General features: G+C 53.0%; 2 protein-coding genes across 3 annotated transcripts in view; one reads left to right on the forward strand and one right to left on the reverse strand.

Annotated features, from left to right (window-relative positions):
* The window catches only part of GAK (cyclin G associated kinase), a 52,980-nt gene extending 50,799 nt beyond the window's left edge, over nt 1-2,181 (reverse strand). The window contains 1 exon segment of the mRNA XM_049630122.1: nt 1,936-2,181. Within this exon segment, the coding sequence (XP_049486079.1) occupies nt 1,936-2,080 (145 nt within the window). The 5' untranslated portion in view covers nt 2,081-2,181.
* A 126-nt stretch (nt 2,182-2,307) lies between these two features.
* The window catches only part of TMEM175 (transmembrane protein 175), a 27,913-nt gene continuing 4,613 nt past the window's right edge, over nt 2,308-25,607 (forward strand). Inside the window, exons 1-8 of one of the 2 annotated variants that reach the window (XM_049630124.1) lie at nt 2,308-2,871; nt 15,495-15,655; nt 15,933-15,971; nt 17,784-17,878; nt 19,890-19,941; nt 20,309-20,344; nt 21,017-21,100; nt 21,557-21,721. In XM_049630124.1, the coding sequence (XP_049486081.1) occupies nt 15,503-15,655; nt 15,933-15,971; nt 17,784-17,878; nt 19,890-19,941; nt 20,309-20,344; nt 21,017-21,100; nt 21,557-21,721 (624 nt within the window). In that variant the 5' untranslated portion in view covers nt 2,308-2,871; nt 15,495-15,502. The remainder of the gene's footprint in view (nt 2,872-15,494; nt 15,656-15,932; nt 15,972-17,783; nt 17,879-19,889; nt 19,942-20,308; nt 20,345-21,016; nt 21,101-21,556; nt 21,722-25,607) is intronic. The other variant, XM_049630125.1, reaches the window with a different exon arrangement.

Genomic DNA, 25,607 nt, shown 5'->3' on the forward strand with positions numbered 1-25,607 from the left:
TGAACCCTAAATAAGTCTGAAGTTGTCAACATCTGTACCCAAGGGACTGAGTTTGGAACTCCCCACGTTTACACAGGACAGCAAGAATTCCCGCGTTCCAAGGCTGATGTTTTACATGAAAGACTTGACACGAGTTTCTCAACATTTCAGTTCCGAAAGAGGCTTCACAACTTTAAAGGCTACACGCCAGCTGTTAAATGTATAAAGAGGAAATCTACAGATCATAATTGTACTGGTTATGTTTATCTTCCGACTTGTCTAGATAGCAAAGGGAGTGCGTTCTTTTGCACAACCACATAGGCTGGTCCCATTTCCTTATTCTGCGTCCTGGTGTTAAACAACTTAAACGGTGACAGCTTCCTGCTCCACAAGACCCACCTCCCGGCTCTGATTACCCCTCCCCCAACCTCACCCCCACCCCGGGGCACATTCTCTCCCCTCTCACCTCAGTTTGGCCCTCTGGACCCCTCACCACTGCCTGTCCTGTCCCAACAATCCCCCAGGGCTGTGCGGTCCTGTCATCAGAGGGTGTGTCTAATTCCAGGAAGCAAAAACCACCCACTGTCCACTATGGATTTCTTAAAAAACAAGACAATTGTCTGGTATTTTCAGAATAAATGAATTGATGTGAGGGAACACTCATTCTAACAGATACCACCCTTCAGAATGTTAATAGAGGTTCTGGCCTCACCTCTGAAGACCTTGGGTTGCTGTTTTTTTTGTTTGCTTTTTTTTTTTTACCAAATCACACCCAAAATCTGTTGCTTTTTTTACCCACGTGGAAAAGCAGCGTGTGCTGATGCTGCAGCCAGAACATCCCCTCAGGCCTTTAGGAATAAGGTGAACGGTCAGCTGGTGTGGTTTCCTACCTCAAACTGAGCATAAACGGAAGTAGGGGTGGCCACGTGACAAGCTGAACTTGAGGTCGGGAGAGCTACCGGACAGGTCGGCTCTCTCGCCCTGTACCACTCCCTCGCCCCATGTTAATTCAGGGAAATGCCGTTCTGTTTCCATACCAGCCCCAAAGACAACTGTGTTTAGCCATTAAGCATCCCAGCTAGCAAAATGTGACATACCCCTGTGGGCGCCCCCGACAAAATGTAAGGAAAATCCAGAAGAGAGAATGGGATCACATCGACGTTGGCAATAGTCTCTGTGTGAGGAAGAGAAAGGACATCAGGAAGCTGGAAACAGCAGGCAGAAACAAAGATGACTAAAGAATGGCCCGGAAATCTCTCCGTGCCTGACGAGTCCAGCCTGCAAGGTTCCATACAGCTCACAACTGCTGGCATGCCCTAGTTTACACGGACTCACAAACAGAGATCAGGGCAAAGTGAAGCTCAGGTGGCAAGAGGAGGGAGCTAGGCTGTCACAGACGGTCACAGCACCGTCTACGCCAACATCCAAGGAGGTCAGGACTGCAGCCATCCTCACCAAGCTGCACGAGCACCCACGCCCAGGACCCTGAGAATCGAGGGGAGCTGGCCCGATGTCCGGAGATCCAGTGCTGTTCCACCGCCCCCCGCCCAATGGCCCAAGATGTGAAGGGAAGGGCCATGACTCGTGTAGGTTCCCTTCCTTCTGCCTCCACTGTGGCCCCTCACCCGCTCACCACCCCCTCCCCGCTGCCACGGCCTTAACTCCGGCCGCAGGCCAGCCCCACACCTGCTCTGACTGCCACGCCTCCCGCAAGGAAGTGCCCGGCCCTACGCCCGGCCTCACTCACCTTCGGCAGTCGCTCCGGGTCGGCCTCACCCTCTCCCCCCCGCGGCGATCCTCCCCCCATCCCCCGCCGCGCCGGGCCGACCCGCACCGGACTCAGCCTGACCCCGCCCCCTCCGGGCCGGCCCCGCGCCCGTCCGCCCCCCCGCTGGACCACCCCCCCCCCCCCCCCCCCCCCAGCCCCCCCCCCCCCCCCCCCGGCCCGGGCCTCACCCTCGGCCAGGACCCGCCGCACCCGCAGCCGCAGTTCGCCCAGCTCCACCGTCTGCCCCACGAAGTCGGTCTGGTCGCGGCCGGCAGCACCGCCCAGAGAGCCCGGGCCCGCCAGGAAGTCCAGCGCAGACTGCAGCAGCGACATGGCTACGGCCCCGCGGCGGGCGCCGGAGCGGGGAGCTCGGGGTGCAGCTGCGTCCGGGTCCGCTCAGCAACCGCCGGCCCCGAACCGCACCATCTTCCGCCCCGACGCCGTGACGTAGGCCCGCGGGGGGCGCGTCGCGGCCCGGAAAGACGCCAGCGCCTCACTTCCGCCGCGCCGGGCGTCGGCGCGCGCGCGGAGCGCTGGTGGCAGAGCGCGCCTGCGCGGCGCCGCGGGTCTCGTGAGCAGCTTGCGACCGTCCGGCTCGGGCGCCTCGCCGACCGGAGCGCGGACGCGCGTGACAGTGGCCGCGGCGACCGAGCGCAGGTAGTCCGGCTGCGGGCCCGGGCCCTGACGGTTCCCCACTCCCACGCGGTCGTTTCTGCGGAGGCTGCTTCGTAGGGCGCTCTGGCTTGAGTGAGCGCGGCCGCCCCCTGGGTGGGCAGTCCCGCGGGCGTGCGCGGCGCGTGCGAGGGGCTTGCGGACCGCGGGCGGGTGTCGGGGAACGCTCGAGCAACGTTCAGTTCTGCCTCTTGGAGGTGGAAATCTCCCGCGGCGTGTCGTGAGTACGATGGCGAGCCCCGGGCACGCTCCCGGCTTGCCGTGGCGGGGAGTCCACAGTAAGTGTCTTTTTTTAAAAGAACGAGGTGGTTGCTACCAGAAGACTGAAAAACTTAAGGTAAACACACACACGCACGCACGCAACAGTTTGCCAGCGTCTGTAGGAAAATCCGATGTGGCAGCCTTGGACCCAGACCCCGAGTGTCACCACTCACCCAGAGCTGCCCCCTGAGGTAAGACACCAGCGTTGGCCTGGCCCGCTTGGCTCTTTGTGTCACCTGGCTGGTTCGTGGAGGCGTTGAAGGTTGCAGCCCCCGCTGTGTTCATCGTCGGCCTGGAATCCGCGTCTCAGTTCTCTGCGATTTCAAGTTACTAAAATTGTGTTTCCAGACGAACGGGGCTCAGGGGCTTAGTTCACACCGTGCCGGCCTGTACGTAGTGGCTTTTTTTTTTTTTTTTTTTTTTAATGTTTACTGATTTTTGAGACAGAGACTGAGCAGGGAAGGGGCAGAGAGAGACACACACACACACACACACACAGAATGTGAAGCAGGCTCCAGGCCCCGAGCTGTCAGCACAGAGCCCGACGCGGGGCTCGAACTCACGAACTGTGAGATCACGACCTGAGCCCGAGTCGGCCGCTTAACCGGCTGAGCCACCCGGGCGCCCCTGTGGTGGCTTGTTTTAACGCTCCTGCGGGACCTCAGACAAGAAGGCACCACATGGTCACTCCCCGCCCTGCGGCCTGTTTCTGGGCACGGGAAACATGCCCGACGGTATCGTTACTTGGCCAAGGCCGAGGGGTGTTGCCGCTAGGATTCCGCCCACGTCGTGGCTTTTCCACCCAGGGCGTTTGTCTGGTGGCGGATCGCGAGGGTCGGGCTCAGGAAAGCAGCCTCGCTAGGGACGGGTGCTGGGACGTCCTCGGCTCGTCGCTGGCAGTTGGCGGTCTTAAGAGCCGAAGGGAGCAGAGCCGTAGGCGGGCAGGAAGGTGTTAGAACATTCAGAGCACAGAGCAGCCTGTGGGCAAGGAGCCGCCAGGGACGCGGGGAGAAAACCGCAGGCAGGAGCGTTGTGTCATGGGAGTCACGGAAAGACGTCTCCAGGGGCAAAAAGCCATTTAAAAGTCCAATCGAAAAACACAAGATTTCCTCCGGGTTTGGCAACGATGAGGTGACCTTGGTGACGGTGTCAGGAATGGCTTCGGTGGACTGTTGGGGTGGAAGCTGCAGGTCACGATAGGTGCAGGAGAAAGAAACGAGAGGGGTGAAGAGGGGTGGAGAGTGGAGGCGACTCCAGAAGTGGGGGTGGGGGGCCTTCAGATGGGAGCCCCTCGAGCTGCTGGAAGCTGGCGGGAGGGAGCCAGCGGAGGAAGTTTGCTGGTACAGAGGAAGGGGAATAATGAAGAAAGCCCTCCAGAAAGTAGGAGGGGAAGGACGTCCAGAACGTAGGGCCGTAAGAAGACACTTTGCATCGTGGACACAGGTGACGGCGTAGGTGATAAACGCTACGTGTTTGTCGCAAGTGAAGGGATTCTCTGATGGCTTCTGTTCTCACTGAACGAGGAAGACTAAACGCCTACGGAAAAGGAGAAGGGAGGTGAGAGAGCCGAGGTTTGAGCAGCGTGGAAAAGATCCAACAGAGCTGCTGGGGTAACCCTAGGACACAAGTCACTGGAAAGCTGAGAGTTCGAGGGTTCCTTTGAATTTGGAGGCCATGAGTTGATCCTCACGTGACCTAGGATCAGGTGGAGATTTCTAGATGATGGAATTGCCCTGGAGACCACCGTTTGCTCAGACTGCTTATTTCGGGAATTCTTGCGGAGCACCTCGATACACTGACACTGCACAGGCACTGGGGTAACAACACTGTTAACCTGTCTCCGCGCCATGCTTCCCTCCTGGGCTCTTAGGCACCTGTCGCTCCACATCTCCCCTCATACCCGTGTCTAAAACTGAATTTATGTCTTCATCTGCAAGCCCATTTCTCTGTAGATTTCACAACAAAGAATACTGTCCGAAATCAAGAGGATCATTTCATGGGGCTCCTGGGTGTCTCAGTCAGTTGAGCGTCCGACTTTGGCTCAGGTCAGGGTCTTACGGTTTGTGGGTTTGAGTCCCGCGTCGGGCTCTGTGCTGACAGCTCAGAGCCTGGAGCCTGCTTCCGATTCTGTGTCTCCCTCTCTCTCGGCCCCCTCCCCCACTCACTCTCTGTCTCTCAAAAATAAACATTAAAAAAAGAACTCTTTTGGGGCTCCTGGGTGGCTCACTCGGTTGAGCATCCGACTTCAGCTCAGGTCATGATCTCACGGTTTGTGAGTTCGGGCCCCTCCTCAAGCTCGCTGCTGTCAGCTTGTCAGCACAGAGCCCACTCCGGATCCTCTGTCCCCCTCTCTCTGCCCCTTCCCTGCTTGCGCTGTCCCAGACTAACTAAATATTAAGAAAAAAAACTCTTTAAAAAAAGAGGATCGTGTCATAATGATGAAGTGGTACATTCGTCAAAAAGACATAATAACCCTAAACAGTTTTGCATCTAATAATAAAACTTTAAAATACATGAAGCAAAACCAGGTTGTTGTTTTTTTTTTTTTAACAAAACCCAACTGTAAATTAAGTTGTAGATTGTAGCTGGCGATTTCAATACCCCTATCTTAATAAATGATAGAACAAGTACCAGAAAATCACCAAGGGTATAGTTGAATGATACCATCAGCCAACTTGACCTAATGGACATTTGTAGAACACTTTACACGATACCAGCAAAATATACATTTTCAAGTGTATATGTGAAGAACATTTACCAAAATGGATAATATTCTGGGCTACAAAACAAGTATGTTCTGGGGCACCTGGGTGGCTCAGTCGGTTGAGCATCTGACTTCAGCTCAGGTCATGATCTCACAGTTTGTGAGTTCAGGCCTCACATCGGGCTCGCTGCTGTCAGCCTGTCAGCTCAGAGCCCACTTCAGATCCTCTGTCCCTGCCCCCCACTTGTACTCTCCTCCAAAATACTTAAAAAAAAAAAAATTATGCTCTATGACCACAATGAAATTTAGACATCAGTAATAGATATCTGGAAAACCTGAATATTTAGAAGCTAATAACTCATTTCTAAATTACCCATGGGTCAAAGGAGAAATCAGAAGGAAAATTAGAATTTTGAAGTGAATGAAAATAAACGTGCAGCATTTTAAAATTTGTGGAATGTGGCCAAGACGCGACTAGAAGATAGGCTCAAACCAATAATTTCAGCATTCATCTTAAAAAACAGGAATAATAAGCAAATGAAATCCAAAGCAAGTACTAAAAGGGAAATAATAAATGTCAGAGTGGAAACCAATGAAATAGAAAACAAAAACAGAGAAAACCACTGAAAGCAAAAGCTGATTATTTGAGAAGATCAACACAATAGAGAAATCCCTGGTCATATGGAACCAGAAAAAGAACAGACAAATGATTAATAACATGAATAAGAGAAACGATGACAGAGGAGCTCCTGGGTGGCTGAGCTCCTGGGTGGCTCAGTTGCTTAAGCATCTGACTTCAGCTCAGGTCATGATCTCACGGTTTATGACTTCGAGCCCCTGCTTCGGGGAGTAACAGAAAGAGGGAGAGGGAATCCCAAGCGGGCTCTGCACTGTCAGTGCGGACGCCGATGCGGGGCTCAAACTCACAAACATGACCCGAGCCAAAACCAAGAGTCAGACGCTTAACTGACTGAGCCACCCAGGTGCCCCTTAAAACACTTTGTAGCACTGGGTCATGATCTCACCATTTGTGAGACTGAGCCCCACATCGGACTCTGAGCTGACAGAGTGGAACCTGCTTGGGATTCTCTCTCTCCCTTTCTGCCCTTCCCTGCTTGTGTGTATACTCTCTTGAGCAGGTGTTCTTCCTCAAACTTAATAAAACATTTTTTAGCAAGTTGAATCCCAACACTATGAAAAGAATATTGCATCGTGACTAAGTGAGGTTTTTCCCAGGAATGCGAAGTTAGCTTAGCATTTGGAGATTGATCAATATAATTTACACTATTAACAGTTAAAAAGACTACATGGATCATCTTAATAGACACAGAAAAAAACATGATAAAACCCAACATCCATTTCGGTTTAAAAAAAACAAAAACCTGCTAGCATACTAGGAATGAAATGAAACGTCCTCAACATAATAAAAGCAGTTATGAAAAACCTACAGCTGGTGTATAGAATGATGGAAGACTGGACCCTAACAAGCCAAAGTTGTCAGGTCTCACCGCTTCTGTTCCATATCGTGCTAGATATTCTAGCCAGCGTATTGGAGCAAGAAAAAGCTTCCAGACTGAAAATAATGAGTAAGTTTATTTAGGAAGATGACACGATCATTCACATTCACTTGCCAACCTTGGTACTATTGACAGATGATTCCTTGTTGGGGTGAAGATGTGCCATTGTCTAGTGCATTGTTGGACATTTAGCAGCACCCTATCTCTATCCCCTAGATACCATTAATACACGTCACTTGTCACAACCAGAGATGCTTCCAGACATTGCCAAATGTTCCTTGAGGGGCAATGTCACCCTCAGGAGGGTGGGATCTACAGAAAGCTACTAGAACTAGTGAGTTTAGCAAGGTTGCAGGGTGCAAGATTAATATGCAAAAGATAAGTCACGTTATTTCTAGATAACTGGCAACAAATATGGGAAGTTGGAGTTAGGGGGAAATGCCATTTACAACAGCATCAAAAAATATTAAACGCTGGGGTTCCTGGCTGGTTCAGTCAGAAGAGAGTGCGACTCTTCATCTCAGGGTCATGGGTTTGAGCCCAATTTTGGGTATAGAGATTACTTAAGTAAATAATATTAAAAGTATATTAAACTTTAGAAAATGTATTAAATGCTTGGGATAAATCTGAAAAAAGATACATAAGACTTGTGCACTGAAAACTAAAAAACTTGACTGAGAAATTAAAGACCTTAATAAATGGAGAGAGTATACCATATTCATAAACTGGGAGATTCAGTATTGTTCAGACTGATTCTTCTCAGATTGATTATAGATTCAGTGTAATTCCTGTCGGAATCCCATCAGACTTCTTGAAAAGATTGGCACACTGCTTCTAAAATTCATTTGGAACTGTGGAGGAGGGAGAATAGTCAAGTTTGAACCTTTGTTCAAATCTTGTGACTTTTTTTTTAATGTTTTTATTTTTGAGAGACAGAGACAGACAGAGCATGAGCAGGGGAGGGGCAGAGAGAGAGAGGGAGACACAGAATCCGAAGCAGGTTCCAGGCTCTCAGCTGGCAGCACAGAGCCCGATGCGGGGCTTGAACCCATGAACCACGAGATCATGACCTGAGCCGGAGTCAGATGCTTTAACCGACTGAGCCACCCAAGCGCCCCTCAAATCATGTGACTTTCATTGCCTAACTTCAATACTTTTTATAAAGCCACAGTAATCAAAGTAGTGTGGTGTTAAGATACGTAAGTAGGTCAATGCAACAGAATAATCAGAAATTGGCCCACAAGTGTATATAAGGTCGATTGATTTTTTAAGATGTTTATTTATTTTGAAGGGAGAGGGGCAGAGAGCAAATCTCAAGCAGGCTTCCTGCTCCACGCAGGGCTCCACCCGGGGCTCGATCTCATGACTACGAGATGACAACCTGAGCCAATATCAAGTTGGATGCTCAACTGACAAAGCCCCCCAGGTGCCCCAAGGTCAATTGATTTTTGATAAAGGAATAAAAGTAATTGAAGGAAAGGGAGTCTTTTCAAAAAATGATGCTGAAAAAATTGGATATTGTATGTTAAAAATTGTTAATCCATTATCTTGCATTATGCAAAAATTAACTCAAAGCGTCATAAATCTAAATGTAAAACCTGAAACCATAAAATTTCTAAAAAGATGTATGAGAATTTTTATACGATACTAAAGCACAGTCAAAAGAAACAGTTAACCTGGACTTCATCAAAATTGAGAAGTTCAAAATATATTGTTGAAGACATTCTTAAGTAGGTGAACGCAGTCAGACTGAGAAGGCCCCACAGTGTATGGTTCCAACTACAGGACACTCTGGAAAAGGGAAAACTATGGGGACAAAAAAGATGAGTGGTTGCCAGGGGCTTCTGGGGCAGGGAGGGATGACTAGGGCAGGACGGGATTTCCAGGGCAGTGAAGCTTCTGAATGGTGCTATAATGGTGGATACAAGTCCTGTGTGGTCAAAACCCGTAGAACTGCGACACGAAGTGAGCCCCATTGTGAGGGAGGCACTTAGGCTGATGGGGTGTCAGTATTGGCTCATCAGCTGCACCAGCTGCACTGCGCGAATGGGAGATGCTAATAACGGGAAACTGGAGCGGGGGTGATGAGGGCATATATGGGAACTCTACTCTCCACTCAACTTCTCTACAAATCTAAAACTACTCAAAAACACAGCCCATGAGGAGCACCCAGCTGGCTCAGTCTGTGGAGCCTGTGACTCTTGATCTTAGGGTCGTGAGTTCAAGCCCCACATTGCATGCGGAGTGTACTTAAATATGTTTTTAAGTAACCTATAAATTTAATACATATATGTAAACGTATATAAATACATATATGTGTGGATAGTGTCATGAGAATGAAAAGACCACCCAGAACGGAGAAAGTATTTACAAATCACGGAATGGACTTATATCCGGAATGCATGAACTTTACCTGCATCTTACATACGTGCGTGCACACGTGTGGATATACCCAGAACGTACATATACAGCAGACATATAAAGAAAGCACATAATCTGTGCATAATCTTCACGGTAATTTCTGCACTCCTGAACAGGCACACACGAGTCTGGGATTTAGTCCTAACGTACTTCAGGTGCTTCTCCTAGTTTGAGTTTGGTGCTCCAGCCTTACCAAACTCTGCACTTGGCTGCACACCAAGCTGTCCCCAGTTCCTTTTTGTCTTTCAATAATTCTTACAGCATTGTTTGAGGATTAAAAGCTTCTACATACAAAGTACGTGGGACAAGTCTTGGCACATAGTAATTGATAAATGTCACTTACTCTCATTGTTGTCATTTGTCATCAATATTTGCAGACTCAGCTCTAGCATGTCCCATTCTGCGAGCTTTCCCAGACTCCATGCTCCCATGGCACCCTAATGTGCTCGTCTCCTGCACTGTTGGCTGATTGTCCTTTTTATCTCTGCCTGCAGTGCTTAGCACAGTGCATAATGCCCTACAGGGCTGTAAGCCTTCAGTTACCTCCTATGACATGAAATTTCAGCTTCTCCTCCTATTCCCATAGGATTTTAAAATTCTTTAGTCTTTTCTGTCTTAAAAAAAATTCATGGGGGCGCCTGGGTGGCTCAGTCAGTTGATCTCAGGATCATGAGTTCAAGCCTCACGTTGGGTTCACAATCCACAGAATCTTGGGAGTCTGGCTTCTTTCACTTAGCATGATGCACTTGGGATTCACCCGTTTTGGGGGAGCCCAACGTGAGCGGAAGTTGGACGCTTAACCGACTGAGCCACCCAGGCACCACTCGTCTTTTCGATTTCTTAATAGTGTCCTTTGAGGCAGAAAAGTAAAAATTTTGATGAACTCCAATTTCTATTTTTCTTGTTGTTTGTACTTTTGGTATCATATTTAAGAGTCCTTTGCCAAGTGCAAGGCCATGAAGATTTTCTCTCTGGGTTTAGCTCTTATATTAAGGTCTTTGATTCATTTTTAATTAATTTGTGTGTGTGGTATGAGGTAGGATCCAAATTCATTCTTTCACATGTGGATATCCAGTTATCCCAGCACCGTTTGTTGAAAAGATTGTTCTTTCCCCATTGAGTGGTCTTGACAGCCTTATCAAACACCAGTTGACCATAAATGGAGTGGTTTATTTCTGAACTCTCAGCTCTGCCCATTAATCTGTGTTCTATGCCGGTTCTGCCCCGTGTTGATTACCAGAGCTTTGTACTAAGTTTTGAAATTGAGAATGGGAGCCCTCCAACTTTATTCTTCTTGTTTTGGCTATTCCATAAATAGCCAAAGGTTCCTCAAATTTCCATGTGAATTTTAAGGTCAGCTTGTCAATTCCGTGTAGAAGGTAGTTGGAATTTTGATAGGGACTGCAATTAATCTGTACATCAATTTGAGAAGTATTGCCATCTTAACAATATTAAGTCTTCCAGTCCATGAACAGAGGATATATTTCTATTTATTTAAGTTTTCTTTAATCTCTTTCAACAATATTCTGTGCTTCCTTTGTTCATTTCTTTACTATTTTTGATGCTATTATAAATGTAATTGTTAAGTTTATTCTCAGACTGGTTGTATACATTTCTAGTGTGTAGAAATGCAGTTGGTATTTGTATATTGTTTGCTGTAACCTTGCTGAACCCATTTATTTGATCTAATAGTTTTCTTATAAGGATTCCTTAGGATTTTCTTTGTGCAAAATCATACCCTCTGCAAATAGAGATAGTTTTACTTCTTCCTTCCCAGTGTATATGCCTTCTATTTCATTTTCTTGCCTAAGAAATGGCTAAAACCTTGGCAGCCTTCTGTTGAACCATGTTGTCTCATCCCTGATTGCGGGCAGGCCGTGGTCAGTCTTCCGCTGTTGAGTGTGACGTTAACTGCGGGTTTTCTGGAGATGCCATCTATTAGGTTGACAGAGTTTACTTCCGTTCCTAATTTGTTGAATGTTTTTATCATGAAGAGGTGTTGGATTTTGTCAAATGCTTTTTCTGCATCTATTGAGATGATTGTGTAGTTTTTGTCTTTGGTTCCTTTGATGTGGTATATTACAGTCATTAATTTTATATTTTAAACCAACCTTGCATTCTTGGAATAAATCCCACTTGGTCATGGTATATAATCCTTTTAATACATTGCTGGATTCCATTTGTTCACATTTTGTTGAGAATTTTTGTGTCTATATTCAATATTTACTGGTTTTTAAAAAACTATTTTTTTTTAAATTTAAACATACAAAATTTATGAAAATTTAAACATACAAAAATATCTAAAAATTTAAACATACAAAAATATCTAAAAAACAATGTAATGGACATGTTTCCCAAAATTAGTGTCTAAAGAAACACATGTTACTTTTTCTCTTATTTTTTCAGCACAGATTTTTTTTCTCCTTGCCAACCCCCCTTCCTCTGCCCTCTCCTCTTTCTTCCCCCTCCCTTTTGAAAAGTAAGGTGTTAAGAGTTCAGTGCTGGCCATGACAGAATAAGCCACCTACAGGCTTTCTCTCCTGCTGATTACAGGTAAAAACCTGGACAAAATGCTAAAAGAAAAACTATGGAGTGCAGATAGATTGGTGAGGGTAGTTGAAACTCGGCGCAGTGACCCACACAAGTGTGGGTTTTCTACTTTTCAGTCTCTTTTCCCCATGGCTTTGGCCCTAGGCCAGCCACCCGCTGTTGGGCTGTGCTGTGAGAGTTGCTGCTGCTGCTGCATAGACAGCAAACACTCAGAGAAACTGCCGTCTTTTTGCCTAGAGGAACCGTGAAAAGGGGCCCAGTGAGCAGAAGCATGTGAACGAAAGAGAACTAAAATATCAGAACAATTTTGAAAAAGAAGACCGAAGCTGGAAGACTCACTCTACCAGATTTCAAGATTTAATATGAAGCTGGGGGGCTCCTGGGGGGCTCAGTCGGTTAAGCATCTGACTTCGGCCCAGGTCATGATCTCATGGTTTGTGAGTTCAAGGTCTGCTTGGGATCTTCTCCCTCCCTCTCTCTCTGCCCCTGCCCCACTCGTGCTTTTCTCTCTGTCTCAAAATATATAAATAAACTTGAAAAATATTAACCCCAAATCTATCGTACACTGAAATTAAAACCTAAAACACTAAAACTTCTAGAAGAAATAAGGAAATCTTTGTCATCTTGAGTTAAGCAAAGCATTGTTAGATATGACATCAAAAGAATGATCCATGAAAGAACAATTGATGAATTGGACTTTATCAAAATATAAAACTTCTGTTTTAAAAATTGGTAAGGGAATGGAAGACAAGCCACAGGCCATGAACAAATATTTGCAAATTACATATCTAACAAAGAACTTTTAACCAGAATGTATAAAGAACTCTCAAAACTCAATACTAACACAAATAACTTCCCCCAAAAATGAACAAAAGATTCTAACAGACACTTTGCTACAAAATATACACGGATAAAAGGCACATGAAAATGCCCAATTAGTAGGAAAATGCCACACAAGGTATAATACACATTTTTAGTACAACTAAAATAAAAGGTTAATTTTTTTAAAAATTATAATGTTTATTTTGGAGAGAGAGCATGGGAGCGCACACGTGAGTGGGGGAGGGGTAGAGAGAGGGAAAGGGAAACACAGAATCCAAAGCAGTCTCCAGGCATAGAGCCCGACACGGGGCTGGAGCTCGGGAATGACAAGATCGTGACCTAGGCCGAAGTCGGACGCCCAACCAACTGAGCCACTCAAGAGTTTAATTTTTTTTTAATCCTGCCAAACTAGGGGTGCTTGGGTGGCTTGGTTGAGTGTCCAACTCTTGATTTCGGCTCAGGTCGTGATCCCAGGGTCGTGGGATCGAGCTGTGTCAGGCTCTGCGCTGAGTGTAGCCTGCTTGGGATTTTGTCTCCTCTGCCTCTCTCCCCCATGCTCGCGTGTGCTGGCTCTCTCTTTCTCTCTCTTAAAAAAAAAAAAAAAAAATTAAAAAAATAATGAAATAAAAACTACCAAACTAAGCGCTGGGGAGAATGAGGACAAGTTGCAGTTTCATGTGCTGCCAGTAGGGGGTGCAAACGGTACAGCCTCTCGGTTTACCCAGCAGACACATTCTGAGGTGCTTACTCAAGAGAAATAAAAACATGTTTCGCAAATGGCTCTGTGCAAATATTTACAGTGCCTTTATTCATAGCCACCCCAAACTGGAAATAACCCACGTTTCTAGCTAGTGATTGGATGAACAGAGGGGTCTATCCATACAGTAGCATTAACTACACGGCAATAAAAAAAATGTCAGTGCTCCCCCAAAACGGGTGAATCCCAAGTGCATCATGCTAAGTGAAAGAAGCCAGACTCCCAAGATTCCGTGGATTGTGAGTCTGTTTATGGGACAGTCTGGAAAGGGCAGATTATTGTCCCATTGCTGGGTCACTACTGCTGACGGTAGCAGGAAGCACAGTGGTGGCCCGGGTTTGGGGTGGAGGAAAGGAAGGCTGGACCGCAGAGGGCCTGCTCGGGAACAGAGCTGCTTTGTGATTGAGGTCCTGGTTACACACCTGTGTACAGTTGTCAACGGTTGGTAGAACTGCACCCCGGAAGGGGTGCCCTCTACTGTGTCTAAGCTGTAAGCAGCGAGTAAAGTAACAGATGCCTTCTTGATGCGGCTGCAGCCCCGTTCCCAGCCCAGCCCCCGCAAACCCACCCCCCCATCCCCGCCCAGGTGATCACAGGGCTGTCCTGAGCTGGTGAGTGCTGTTATTGCGTATGTTTTCATCATCTTACTGTGCGAGTGTGTGATCACAAGGGGAGCAGATGGTCAGTGTGTTTTAAACGTTTACACAAGTGGTATAATAGCATGTGTATCTTCTTGCGGCATCATTTATTCCTCTCAACATCGTGTTTCTGAGTTTTATACACGTAGCTTTGTTTCGCTTCACTTCCTGTGTCGGTCACTCGGGCCACCCTCACAAAAGCCCACGGGCTGGGGCCTTACACAACGGACGTTTCGTTCTCACGGTTCTGGAGGCTGGAAGTCTGAGGTCAAGGTGGCTGCCTGCAGACGGCCGCCTTCTCGCTGTGTCCTCACAGAAGACAGAGACACCTGTCCCCTCTCCCCCACATCTGTGAGGACACCCGTGCCATCTCGGGGCCCCATCCTCATGACCTCATCTAACCTCATCCCCCCCAAAGGTCCCCCTGCTGGCGCCACCCCATGGGGTGGGTAGGGCTTCCAAATAGGGGTTTGGGGGACACAAACGTTCAGTTCGTAGCACTTTTTAACAATTCATTTAGCGTTCAATAATAGGCTGGGTGACACATAAAATAAACTACACATCGGCACACTCGTGTGCATCCGTTTCCTAGAGGCTACACCTAGAAATGGAGCTGCCACCTTGTGGGTGTACATGTCATGGTGTGGTCTCCACCCCTGCCCAAGCCTGTGTCCCCATGGCCTCGCCACTCTTGGTGGACTTCTGCGGACCTTAGTGGTACCTCATTGTTCTCACTTGCCTTTCCCCTGTTGATAATGAAGCTGAATATCCTTTCTGTTTATTCACACTTTGTTTCTCCTGCCCAGAAATTGCCAGTGAGCCTTCTTTATCTGGTTCTGGGGGTGGGGTGTGTTTTTGTTGTGTCTTTTCATGGTGAGGGCTGGCACTTTGTCTCAGTGCAAGCCTCAGGGACTTGGTCCCATAGAACATCCTGCGTTTGGCCTACGGCTATACCACCCCGAACGTACCCAGTCTCGCCTGGTCTCAGAAGCTAAGCAGGGTTGGGTCTGGTTGGTACTTAGATGGGAGAACACCCCATGTTTAGGACGAAAGTGTCTAACGGCACAGTGTCTGGTGTTGGGGACAGGGGTTTCAGGCGGTGACACAGCGGATGGAACACCCATCATGTGTGTGTGCCTTCTCGTTTCTCCCACTTCCGGGGGGGGGGGCGGACAGGCACAGAGCATGGCTCCCAGATGACAGTGCTCAGCAGTGAGGAGGTGCTCTTCCTGCCAGCTGGAAATACCGGGGTTCCTGGGAGAGGACAGCGTGGCAGGGACCCTTCCTGCCCCTCAGGGTGGGTCCTTCCGGCCACGGGTCCGCCCTGTGTCTGCCACCACTGAAGCTGGCAGGGGTAGGCCCCCCAGGAGCACTCTGGCCTGCTCAGAGCTGTGCTTCTTCCCAGGCCCCACCATGTCCGGGCCGCAGACCCCAGAGCCGGCCCGCCGCACGCAGGGAGACTCCCCCACAGGCACAGGGGGCGAGGACACCGCCGACGGGATCCAGCACTCACAACGCATGCTCAGCTTCAGTGATGCGCTCCTGTCCATCATCGCCACTGTGATGGTCCGTGTGCCGCGCCCCCCCCCCCCCCCAAGCCTCCTCTCCCTTCAGGGCCCCTGGCCACACCCTCTCCAGACAGCCTTCTGGTAGAGCTCAGCCCAGCATAGACCCTGCCCTGTCTCGGCAGTGTCCTGGGGTCCGTCAGCCATTTGGGCAGCTGGACAGGTGGGGGAAGCAGTCCAGCACTGGCCCGAGTCCCCGACACCACGTCATTCGAGGGGTGGTCTCTGCACAGCCCAAGCAACGTCCCATGGCTCTTTTTGTGTGTTTGCTCTCGTAGATCCTGCCTGTGACCCACACGGAGATCTCCCCAGAACAGGTACTTGGGAACGGTGCTCTGAGGCATCGAGGGTGAGCTTACAGAAGACTCGGTCCACGAGCCCGCTTCTAGGCTCCACCCAACATGTGCCTGGCTGGGAGGGGTGGGACCAGGTCTTCTTCCCTCAGCAGCCCTGGTCTGCCCCAACCTTGGCCTGCGGACAGAGGCAGTGCCCTTGAAGTGAGCTTGGGGGTCGGCCGAGGACGGAAGGTCCGGCAGCCCAACAAGCTTCTGGTTGGCATGGAGACCTGTACCCTGTCACCCCCAGAGCATCCCTCCTACACGTTCAGGAGGCAAGGGGAGATGCTCCCAGCCGGGCCTCCCTGAAGCACAGGGACACGGGGTTTTTCTCATGAAGTAAGTGGGAAACAGGTTCTCTGAAGCAGTTTCCCCTTTATAGCCAACTTGGAACATCTCTGTCCTGTAAGTTAGGTGGTGGCGTATTCCCTCAGATTTGGGAAGATGCCTGAAAGTCCCTGGGCATCGTGCGTGCGCCAGTGTGCCTCGCTCAGCCCCTCAGTTGACGGGGGTGTTGTTCAGTCTCAGGGGACGGAGGATGTGAGGTGCCGGGTCTGTCAGGCCCCGCAGCACAGCAGGGCGCTGGGCTCCGGGGCTGGCCCGCTTAGCCGGGGTGCTGTTGGGAGTCAAAAGAGCCGCGTCATGTGTGGGAAGGCAACGGCACCCCTGGTAGGGTCTTGAGGAGAAGGAAATGGGAATGCGGGTCTAGCCTGGAACCAGCAGCCAGCACCCAGCCAGCAGCTGGGGGGAGGGAGGGCCGGGGCACCCGCCTGACGGCACCAGCTCCAGAACCCCTGTGGAGGACACTCGTGCCGGGTCGGAGACCTCAGTGCTGCCACTGTCACGAGGGGTATGGCTGTGCGAGCAGGAGATGCCGGGAGGTGACACGGGGAGGTGTCTGGACAAACTGTCCCCAGTTGTCTGCACTGGGCCCGTCTTCTTGGAGAGCGGCACCTTGTTGTGAGGTCTCCGTGTGCACGAACCGAGCCAGAAGGTGGTGCGGTGGTCCGGGGACTCCTTCTAGGAGCCCAGGGCCGTAAGGAGGTGTCAGCCAGCAGGCGCTCCTCCCCGTGTGGAGGGAAAGACTAGTCAAGGGCGGGAAACCCGGCAAGTCAAAAGCTGTGAGTCCTCAGTGAGGTAGTGGGGGCCTGGGTGAGACCCCCTGATGCAAGTAGAAAACCAGCGAAAGTGGTAACACGGTCAGTTTTCCACTTTGAGCTTTTGCTGACAAAGCATCACATCCCATCTTGCGATTCCAAGGGTCCCAGCTTTGTGTTGAGCCCGGTTCTGTTTCCCCACTGCACCTGCGAGTCCCTTCTGACCAGGGCGAGGCGCACCGCGACCTCACCAGGCTTCACAGCTGTTTCAGAATCGGTTACCTGCAGTGCGCTTGGCGCCCTGTGCTGGCCCGGGAATGCCCGGCAAAGACTCTCTGCCCCAAGAGCTGGCGCGTCGGGAGCTCCACACCAGGTCCCCAGATACGCACAGCGGGATGCAGGGCATCCCCCGATATGCACGACGGGACACGGGGCATCCCCAGATACGCACGACGGGACACGGGGCATCCCCAGATACGCACGACGGGACACGGGGCATTGGTGCTGTGCAGCGGGGAGGCGGGGAGGCTACCCAGAAGAGGAGCCTCGGGGTGGGCTGGGGTAGAGGCTGAACCAGAAGGGGAGGTGGGAACCGCCAGACCCTTCAGAGGCCCTGGGGACTCGGCACCTTGGACGGGGCCGCTGGGTACCATGGACTGAAGTGGTCTCTGATGGTGATGCTTTTCTGTTCCTCCAGTTTGACAAAAGTATACAGAGACTTCTAGCAACCAGGATTGCTGTCTACCTGATGACGTTTCTCATTGTGACTGTGGCCTGGGCAGCACATACAAGGTACAGAGTCAGGCTGGGGGCTTTTTCTGGGCTGAGGTCCACATGTCTGTGGCTCACTCAGTGCGTGTGCCCAGAGGGTGCAGGCCCCAACCTGTCCGGGGTCAGCATGGCAGCAGGTGTGTGCTCAGGGCACCGATAAGACACCCGTTCTCAGGGTGTCTGGTGGCCCCTCCCTCATTTCCTGGGTCAGCAAGCCCCACTTCACCCCAGATTCTGGCTGCAGGCCTCTGCGCCCTCCTCTCCACGTGACAACAGGGCCTGGGATGATGACACAGGATAACACACTTGCGTGGGCACGCACACAGGACCGGGCAGGGAAAGGACTGCAAGCTGACTGCCCCGTGCACCCCTGCAACGCCGCAGCACTGTGCTCAGGTCCCTCTGCCCGGTCCTGGGGCTCCGGCAAGGAGGAAGAGGCTACAGGGTGCACGCTCCCAAGCCAGAGCTTTCTCTTAAGAAGGAGAAGGTTCCTGAGGGTCTGACAGGAACAGGGCCCCAAGCTGCAGGGGACCCCTGACCCCCAACCCAGGCAGGCAGGCAGGCTGGCTCCCGGGGAGAGGGTTGGGGTATGGTGCGAGCCCTTGCTGAGGAAATGCCCCTGCTTGGGGGACGGTGGGTACACAGGGAGACCTGGGAGCTGTCCACACACTGGCGCTGGCAGTAAAAACGTCTGACATTTTAGGGGCGCCTGGACGGCTCAGTCGGTTGAGCGTCCGGCTCTTGATTTCAGCTCAGGTCACGATCTCACGGTTCGTGAGTTTGAGCCCCGAGTCACGCTCACGCTGACAGCACAGAGTCTGCTTGGGATTCTCTGTGCCTCTCCCTCTCTGTCTGCCCTTCCCCTGCTCATGCTCTCTCAAAATAAATAAACGTTTAAAAAACATTTTTTTTAATGTCACGTTACACACCTGCTTTTAGCAAAATGACTGTTTCTGGTAGGGATGGTTGGCCCTTTGTAAAGGCTTAGGGGCTCCCCTGTCCACGCAGAGTGAAGAGGGGGGCCACGGCCACTCTCTGCCTGGTCCTGCTTGTGGCTGATGTGGCTGAGCTCCCTGTCACTCCAGCGGCACAGACAGGGCCACACAGCACCTTGTTTGTGCACTGGCTCGTCAAAGGCCACATCCTGCTGCCAGAGTTCCCAGAGTGGGCACAGATCCACCTAAGACCCTGGTGGCTGGGCCCATCTGCCCCAGGCTCAGTGGGTTGCCGGTGGGGCTGCTGTCCATGGGGGATATGACCCCTTTCTCTGACTGTAGGGGAGTGCGGGACCCCAGAGCCAGCCCTGGCCAGATGCAGATCTCCCAGGTGGGGGGAATGAGGCCCACTGAGCCCCGCCCAGGAGAAGGCCTTGTCCTCTGACCCCTCGGAGGGGGACTCCATGGAGGGCAAGGAGAGCAGGGAAAAAGATTTTTGTTTCTAGCTCCTGCATTGACCCTTGGTGAGCTCTGCTCACGTTCTCTGTGTTTAGTTTTCTGCTCATGATTTCCTGCCTTGAAATAAGAACCATCTGTCTGTTAATTAGGCTGTTTCAGTAGGTTAAGTGTATAACATCCTTGGAAGGATTTCCTTTTTTAAAAGTGGCCTTTGGGCACAAGACCAGAAGAAGGACTCCCCTGCCGGTTTCCAGTCTCCCAGGCAGCCAAGGGACACCCCAGAGCACTTGGGACACCTCCTGGGGGGGGGTGCGTCCTCTGCTCCACAGGCTCTGAAGACACTGTCCCCAGAGCCACCACGTGCCTCGTTGGTTTCTACACAGTGATCCCAGCTCTGAAGCCACGTGCGTCGACTCAGAAGAGTTCGTGGAAATGCGAACAGTGTGATTTCTAGGGAACTTGGGTTTTCTTCTTTGTATTTTCAGTCTCTTCCAAACTTTGTACGCTGGGTAGTATCTTAAATTCGATTAAAAATGACCTTTTTAATGATATTTCTAATCCTCAAATGCTGGAACGTGTGATGCTATTAGAGCCACCTGATTGATGGCATGTCTTTCTGTTTTCCTTACGTTGTTTAGATTGTTCCAGGTTGTTGGGAAGATAGACGACACACTTGCCTTGCTCAACCTGGTGAGTCGTTTTCATTTCTTGAGAAACGATTATGTTTGTAATCCTGTGTTCCCCGGAGAAGGGAAGCAAGCGCTCAGCCTCTAGAGCCTCTGGTGTTGAGAGCCTGGGCACCCCCCGCCCCCCACTCCTGGACTCCTCACACATCCTCCCACGGGCACTGCCGACACATGGGCCCCCTCCCTTCTTTGTTCCACCGTGACGGCATGAGCTGAGCTTCCTTGGGGTCTAGGAGTCGTACAGCGATCTGCCTCTGGGGCGGCAGCACTGCCAGAGGCCCCCCTGGGCAGCAGGGCCTGCAGGACACCTGGGGTGGCCTGCCTGCCTTCCCTCCTTAACCCTCAGCTCTCTCCTTCCTCCTCCTTCCTAGGCCTGCATGATGACCATCACTTTCCTCCCTTTCACTGTAAGTACCCTGCAGTTGCCCCCTGGGTCCAGCCTGCCCTCCCCTGGGCGAGGGGACTCGACCCGGGATGCTCCCTCCTCAGAAACTCTCAGACCAGCCGGGTGGCCCGAGGCCCGACCACAGAGTTGCAAAGAGGACAGAAAGTTCCAGGGGAGCCAGTGGCAGTCGGGTCTGCTCTAGGGGTGGGACACACCTGGGGTCTCCAGGCCGTTTGAAGGGGGAGAGGCTTCCAGGGGCCCCCAGCAGAGACTACGATGGCAGAGACACCAGCTTGGCCACTGAGGGTCCGGCGAGCGGCATCGCTTCCACACCCCTGCCCCCGGCCCCTGCACGGCCCCCACCTCACCGCCTCCTGCCGTCCCGGGTTCCTCCCCAACTTGCGGCCCCCACATCGCCTCCCCCAGGGGCTCTTCCACAGCCTGGCCTCCCCCTGTTCGCGCCTGCCCGCACTCCCTGTCAGTCCTGACGGAACAGTGGTCTGGGCATGCAGGGCCGTGCGTCAGAGCATCCTTCGTGAAAGTGAGAACGTTGCAGCTTTAAAGGCTCAAAGCATTCTGTGGGTTGCTCCGGGTCTGCTACCACCCCGGACCGCTCTGTCACTGAGTGCACGGCGCGCCTCAGGCACAGCAGGGCCCTGCACAGCCTGGTTTTGTGTTGTCTCTTTGGCTGCAGTTTTCCTTAATGGTGACCTTCCCGGAGGTGCCTCTGGGCATCTTCTTGTTCTGTATGTGTGTGATCGCCATCGGGGCTGTGCAGGTAGGACACCCCAGCCCGCCTCCCCCTCCCCATACACTTGTTTTCCTGGAGCACACACTGCACACGTGTAGGATGTGGCGTGTCGGCCGCAGTGAGAGCCGTGCAGAGCGGCTGCCAGAGGCCCCCAGCCGCAGGCTGCAGCAGGACGGATCCAGAGGCTTTTCGAGCCCGGACTCCCGTAGCGACACGGAGGGAGAGAGGCAGGGGGCCGCCCAGTGTCCTGAGGCACTCATCTGGTGGGGCAGGGTCCCGGAGACCCCCCCCCACACGGCCCCAGGAGCAGAGCAAAGGCTCCTGTCCCCTCTCCCCACCCTCCAGGACACCCCGTGGGGAGCCTCCCAGCCGAACCTCCTTCTCTGGGGTCCCCACCCCTGAGGCACCTGTTCATGTCCACGGGTGGGAGGGGTTACTGGCCAGAAGCCTCTGCCCGGGCCCTGCATCCTGCCGCTCCCACAGGCGCTGATCGTGGTGTACGCGTTCCACTTCCCCCACCTCCTGAACCCCCAGATAGAGAGCTCCACCCACAGGACCCTGTATCGGCAGCACATCCTGGGCATCGTCCTCAGGGGCCCGGCCTTGTGCTTCGCTGCTGCTGGCTTCTCCCTGTTTTTCTACCCCTTGGTGAGTGGGGGAAGCAGGGGGGTGGGCAGGGGTGACATCTCACTGAGCAGATGGCCACAAGAGGGTGGGGCGGGGGAGGCACCACCGGGGAGGGGTACAGAGCTGTGCAAAAGTCTCCAGGGGCACCGGGCAGCACGTGGCCTGGTGCCCAGGGTGTCAGGGAACGTAGCTGGAGGGAAGGGCCCTCCCCCCGCTCCCCCCTGCTGCGGGGACTTGCTCTGCAGGTGAACGCGCACCACAGTCAGAGCCAGGCCTGGTCAGATGGGGGCAGCTGGTGGGCCATGCCTCACCCACGTTTTCCCCAAGTGGGCAGAGCTTTAAGACCAGAGGAGAGAGACACAGGTGCCCAGAGTCTGGGCTGTGCTCGTTCTCTTGGTGAGTACAGAGTCTGCACAAAGCTGCCAGGGCAGCCAACACTGCCCCGGCCGGGGCGGGGGGGGGGGGGGGGGGGGGTGTTTCCTAGCAGTGTTGCCATGACAGCAGGCAAGAAGCACCTTAGGAAAAACATTGATGAACTCGAGTGAGCACGTGGGAGAGTGGACAGAGCTGTGCCTGTCCTAAAGACATGCGTGGAGGGTATGAGCCACCCAAAGAAAAAGCAAAGAAAGAAAATTCCTGAACTAAAGGAAACTGAAAAGTGGAAAAAAAACAGAAGCAAAGCTGTTGGCAGAAGGAGCCCCATTGTGCAGCCCGGCTGAGGAGAGCCAGGGTCCCAGGTGGGGACTGGCTACCGAGTCTCAGGAAAACCCAGGTGTGGTCAGAGGTCAGGATGCTTCACACGGACATCTCTGGTTCAGTCTTCGGTGCTCTCCACTCCGCACCCTGCACTTCAGGGGATGCGAGAACTTGGAGCTGTCTCGGCCAAGTCACAGAAATCAAGGTTGGCGAGTGCCTTTTACCTGTCAGCTAATTTTTTTTTTTTTAACGTTTATTTATTTTTGAGACAGAGAGAGACAGAGCATGAACAGGGGAGGGGCAGAGAGAGAGGGAGACACAGAATCTGAAACAGGCTCCAGGCTCTGAGCTGTCAGCACAGAGCCCGACGCGGGGCTTGAACTCATGGACCGTGAGATCATGACCTGAGCCGAAGCCGGATGCCTAACCGACTGAGCCACCCAGGCGCCCCAGCTAATTTTTTTTAATGTTTATTTATTTTGAGAGAGAGAGACGGAGTGTGAGCAGGGGACGGCCAGAGAGAGGGAGACACAGAATCCGAAGCAGGCTCCAGGCGTTGAGCTGTCAGCACAGAGCCCGACGTGGGGCTCAAACCCACACATCGTGAGATCATGACCTGAGCAGAAGTCAGATGCTCAACCGACTGAGCCACCCAGGTGCCCCTCGGCTAATTTTTTCTTTAATGTTTATTTTGAGAGAGAGAGAGTCCCAAGCAGGCTCCGTGCTGTCAGTGCAGAGCCCGACGCGGGCTCCGTCCCACGAACTGCAAAGTCAAGAGTCGACCACTCAACCAGCTGAGCCCCCGATGCCCGTAGCCATCAGCCAACTTAATAGGAATATTGTTCTAGCAATGCTTCGTCTTCCAGAAATTGAGGGAAATACTGACAAGCAGCTGTTTCAGAGTTGATGGTGGAAGCTTGTGCACGGTTCCCGCCTTTACCCGAGCGCTCGTGAAGAACGGCGAGGTTTCAGAACCAGAGCGTCGTAAATATGAAGAAATGGTTGATGTTCTAGATGTCTAGTGCACATTTCAAGAGAATTCCAAGTTTGAAACAAATAGGCGGGCAAGGGCCACTGCAGAGCATTGTCTGCGTGCTGGGGGCTGGGGGCTAAGCGTCCCAGGCGCCCTGAGGTCAGGTCCAGGCAGGCAGGGTGGGGGAGGGGTACGCCAGTGTGCAAGCAGGCAGGCAGGCAGGCAGGTGTGGGGGGTGAGGGCAGGCCTCAGGCCTCTGCTTGGTCTCCTTAGTCTTGAGCGTGTTTAAATTGAAGGGGGTGCTGGTGGGAGGGGTGCGTGGAGTCAGGCAGGGCGTTCTTGGCTGTGGCCTGCAGTGGGGTGGCTCCTGGTGGGCAGGGCAGGGCCAGCAAGGGGGACGCACTGGACAGGAGTAAGGGGCAGCTGGCCCGAGGCCGCGTACACATCCTGGGGGGCAGCCTCCCCCGGCTGCGCATTCATGCTGGCCGACAGCGAGTGTTGGTTGGACGAAGTCAGGGGCTGAGGATGGTGGAGGTCGTTGCATGGAGCGTGGAGGGACAGCTGGGGTGTGGTATGGGCAGTCGGGACGAGCAGAGCTGAGGACCAGGGCAGGCCATGCCCACTGCCAGGGCCTGGACCAGGAGCCTGGGCTGAGTGGGCAGTGTCCATTGGGTCCATGAGGAGCCTAGACAGTGACCTTGCCCCGATGCCATGATGACAGTGGGGGAGGGGCACCTCAGCCACCAAACAGGAAATGGAGGGCTGGGGGGGCCCAAGTGACCAGCGGGTCCAGTGGCCTCCGAGGGTAGGCTCAGGCCGTGGCGCTCTGTGACGGAACAGTCTGCTGTCAGTCCGCCCCACCCACCTGCCCATCAGCCTTCCTCTTGTTGCCTTCTTCCCTCTCCCCCTGCCGTGTGGCTCTGATCCTTTGCCCTCTCACCTCCTCACCTGGAGCCCCATTGCCCGCCACCACCTGTGACACAACACATGCAAGCTTCCTGCCCCCAGGAAGCCCGTGGTCTCCATCCTCCTAGACATCCTTGCCACCCCCTCCCTCAGCCAGATGCTGTGCTGGGTACACCTTCTAGATCCAGCCCTTCTGACCACCCTGGCCCGGGCCATCCCGGTGTGGCTGCCTTCCTGCAGCGGTGACGTTCTGGGGCCTCCGCATTGGGCCTCTCATGCCAGCATCTAGTAGAAGCCACTTGTGTCATTTCTCTGTCCCCTCCCCGCCCAGATTGGGATTCCTCCTCCCCTGTGGCTCCCTCCCGCCGATCCTGCAGGGCCTGCCCACCGATCGGCCTCCTCCCACCTGCTTCACACCGGGGAGGCCCGTCCCTCAGTGTGTCTGCTGAGCGATGTGGTCGGGGCTATAAACAGATCTGTGATGCTGGCCTTCGTCATCTGTCTGCAGTGTGCCACTGTCTCCCTGATTGTACTCCCCGCGTCAGGTGACCCTGAAGTACTTGGCTTGCAGGACAGAAGGGGCGGGAGCCCCCCCTTGAGCGCAGGTCTGGAATGGGGCAGCGGTGGCAGGAGGAGGCGCCTCACTGCGGGGGTGTCGGCTGTGTGGGTACCACAGCCGCAGGGTGAGCAGAGCCCTCGTGGGACCTGCCAGTCTGCCCCAGCCTTGAGGGCTCGCGCTGCCAGAGCCCGGAACACGCCGCCTGGCCCTACAGCCTTTCTTGTTCAAATTACTGGGTGTGTGTGCAGTGAAGCCCACGCCACTGTGTCCTGTAAACACCGTCCAGCGGCAATGATGGAGTGCACATCGCGTGCAGCCGCCACCTCCACCTCCTTCTGGAATGTTTCTCTCACCCCCCCCCCCCCCCCCCCCCCCCCCCCCCCCCCCCCCCCCCCCGCCGCTGCCTGGAAGCCACCAGTCGACTTTCCGTCTCTCTCTATGGATCTGCCTGTGCTGGGTAATTCATGTAAATGGAATCATAAAACACGAGGCTTTTATGTCTGGCTTCTTTCGTTCAACATAACGTTTTCAAGGTTGGTTCACGTCGCCCCAGTTGTCAGGACTTCCCCTCGTCGGGTGGACCACGTTTTCTCACCCGCGCGTCTGTCGGCGGACTCCGGGTTCTTGCTCGTCTTAGCTGATGTGAACAGTGCTGCTGTGGACGTGGGGTGCACGCACCTCTTGGAGACCCTGCTCTCAGTTCTTCTGGGTGCACACCCGGGCCAGACGTGGGCTTACTGGATGGCGGGGGGAGGCGGGCGTGGGCTTACTGG

Source organism: Panthera uncia, chromosome B1, assembly GCF_023721935.1.
Source record: "Panthera uncia isolate 11264 chromosome B1, Puncia_PCG_1.0, whole genome shotgun sequence".
Lineage (NCBI taxonomy): Eukaryota > Metazoa > Chordata > Mammalia > Carnivora > Felidae > Panthera > Panthera uncia.